This window comes from Cebus imitator, unplaced genomic scaffold (assembly GCF_001604975.1).
Source record: "Cebus imitator isolate Cc_AM_T3 unplaced genomic scaffold, Cebus_imitator-1.0 Scaffold44, whole genome shotgun sequence".
NCBI lineage: Eukaryota > Metazoa > Chordata > Mammalia > Primates > Cebidae > Cebus > Cebus imitator.
Genome location: NW_016107359.1, coordinates 2007059 through 2009909, shown reverse-complemented (window position 1 = coordinate 2009909; position 2851 = coordinate 2007059). Strand labels below are relative to the sequence as shown.

Genomic DNA, 2851 nt, shown 5'->3' with positions numbered 1-2851 from the left:
CACCATGTTGGCCAGGATGGTCTCGATCTCTTGACCTCGTGATCCACCCGCCTCGGCCTCCCACAGTGCTGGGATTACAGACGTGAGCCACCGTGCCCAGCCGAATTTAATAACATTGATTCTCACTGTTTTTACTTTCAAAGCTATCCTCTGCTCATGGCACACGATACTGTTTTCCATTAGAGATAATAATCTTAAGATTCCTTTTGAAGTACAATTAAGTTTAAAGTAATGTTGGGATGTAAGAGAAAAGCTAAGTAGCAAGTATTGCTGCAGTTATTATGCAAATGTCAGGAAGGTTTCAGGCAGATGATTGGCCTCAGAGACACCCAGGTGATGTGTGGTCCTTCCTGAACATGGCTTGCCCTTAAGGCAAGGCTCCAAGGCCCCCAGTTCCTGAGAAGATAAGCCAGCTGAGCCTCCTGCCTCCAGTCCCGCCTTCCTCAGCCTCACTAGGCCACTGGCTTCAGAAGAGGCTTCCCACCATGCTTGAGTCTCCTCCCTTGTCTTCATGTACACCGGATCTTCGTCCCGTGGCCAGGGATCTCCCCTGGGCCTGCAGGACCTTCAGCTCCAGTAACGTCCCTAACTCCCTGTGCTGAGATACAGAGAGGGGTGGGCAGGGCTGTACACTCTACTTTGTTTCAAAACAGAAATTGCTTTATTATTCAAATCACAAATCGTAATGTTAGCTTTAAAAATATAGATATAGAAATTATTAAACAATCAAGTGAGGAAAGCATCAGAGCACATAACTCCTCAACATTTTCCCTGTGCCCTTATAGATTTTTTTTCTAACACAGACATACACGACACTTTTACATAAATGGAGCATCCTTTTTAGTAACCTGCCTTTTCCACTTACTACATCTCTTTTTTCTCATCATCACGCTCCTTGACAGCCTCTTGGAACCACAGCTCAGTGGGTCTGATGCCTTGAGGGACTCATACAGCCTGTTTGTCTGCTGGCCTTGGGACCGGATGTGCAGCCAGATTGTGTCTGAGCAAGAGAAGGGTGGGAGGGGAAAGGGGGTCCATAGTGCCTGGCACCAGGGAGCAGGCGTCACCCCACTGGAGGGATTGGTGCTGGGCCTCAGCCCCCAAGTCCTGGTTTGAATGCCGTTCCTCAGAACCAAACTAACAGCCACAGCCACAGGGCAGCGGTTCTCTCTGGTGCAGACCTTGAGATCTTTCTCGATGAAGTCAACCTGAGCTTAATAAGGGTTCAGACTCGTGTGCCAAAGAAAGAATCAGGGCAGTCCACCAGGAATTTTCTAAAGGTGGGGACCCTGCCACCTCCATCAGGCCAAAGTCTCACCAAAACAGGCCCTCCTACCATTCAGTGGCTCTGCACACAGTAGGCACTCAGTCCATGGTGGTACCAACTGCTTTCATGGCACCCATGCCTGGGATGTGGCAGGTGGTTACTAAGGTCCTCTGCTGAATGAACGGCTGATAGAAATGTGGTGTGAGGTGACATGACTCTTCTGCTCAGTGGTACCAAATAGAATCCACGACATGAGAGAGAGGAGGATGCAAGAGATCTCCTGCTTTCAGCTCTGCCCTTTTCCTTTTTTTTTTTTTTTTGCTTCTGAAGTCCTCCTTGGTCCCATCCTAGCTCTGATTGGCTTTGCCAGCCACGTCATCTGTCTTTCATGCTCTGTCTCTTTCTCTCTCTGCGTGTCCCTCCCTTCTTTCCTTGCTACTCCTCCTGCTCCCCAGTGTAGCTTTAGCTACAGGCCTCTTCTCAGTTTCCAGGTCCTCATGTTTTTACTTCTGCGTTTTCTTCTGCCTCCTCCCCATCTCTGTCCCTATCTGGTAAACTCCTACTAATCATTCAAAGTCTAGTTGAATGCCCCTGTGTCTGTAAAGGCTTCTCCCCGCTAAGCCAGGCCCTCCCTGTAAGACTTCCGTGCGGCAGGCACAGCCCTTGCCATGACAGTCGGTGTCTGCATGCCTGCTCCCACTTCAGAGACAGCTTTTTGAGGCTGACTTTGTGTTTTTGGCTATGCTCAGTGCTGTGTTCCGAGTTCCCAGCCTGTACTTGAGGCCCATGGTGGGAACTCACTGAATATGAGCAGTGACTGGAGGAGGTGGCTGTTACCTTTCTGCTCAGGAGCACTGCTGATGGTGAAGGGGTGCCACTGATAGTGAGCGATGGTGGGGATGTCCAGATACAAGTAGTCTCCAGGTCTATAGGGAAAGAAAGGGGGCTGCTTGATGAGATGGGTGACCTGGGAGAGAGGAAGGAGATCAGTGTCATTCCTGCAGGCCCAAAGCCACCAGGGGCTCCAGGACGAGAGGGCAGAGGCTGGGCTGCCCTTCTCCTCCATAAAACAGGCAGCCCCCGAGACATGACACTCTTCTGTGCTTCTGAGTGGGGGCCCACCCCAGCAGCCAACCTGTCAATCTGGAAGTGGGCAGCAATCCTAGAGGGGGCAGCCAGGCTGTGTCTGAAGTGGGCCCCTGGTTTTCTCCCGCTTCTCAGGGTGTAAGCACTGCTTTTTAGTGGACCCTCTGTGAGGCCTCCCTGGCTGCTCCAGCCCTTTCTAGAAACTTTGGCAAGGCCTTGGCCAGCATTCCAATCACCAATGGGCATCTCTCCTTGGATAACAACACCCTTCTGGACAATTGCTTTGGAGCACTGTTTTGTCTCAAACTCCTGACCTCCTTATCTACCCACCTTTGCCTCCTAAAGTGCTAGGATTACAGGAGTGAGCCATAGAGCCTGGCCACAATGTTGACTTTGTGTACGTAAGCAGTGTGCATGTATGTGACAACACTGAAACTTCCTCAGTAAAGGAAGAGATGGCCAGGTGCTGTGGCTCACACCTGTAATCTTACCACTTTG

The 2851-nt window shown here is 50.7% G+C and overlaps 1 protein-coding gene across 1 annotated transcript in view; it reads right to left on the bottom strand.

The window, feature by feature from the left end:
• LOC108303005 (NADPH oxidase 5-like) overlaps positions 1-2599 on the bottom strand; it is a 16053-nt gene extending 13454 nt beyond the window's left edge. The window contains 3 exon segments of the mRNA XM_037737883.1: positions 866-1000; positions 2105-2265; positions 2403-2599. Of these exon segments, the coding sequence (XP_037593811.1) occupies positions 866-1000; positions 2105-2265; positions 2403-2599 (493 nt within the window).
• Positions 2600-2851: the final 252 nt, after the last annotated feature.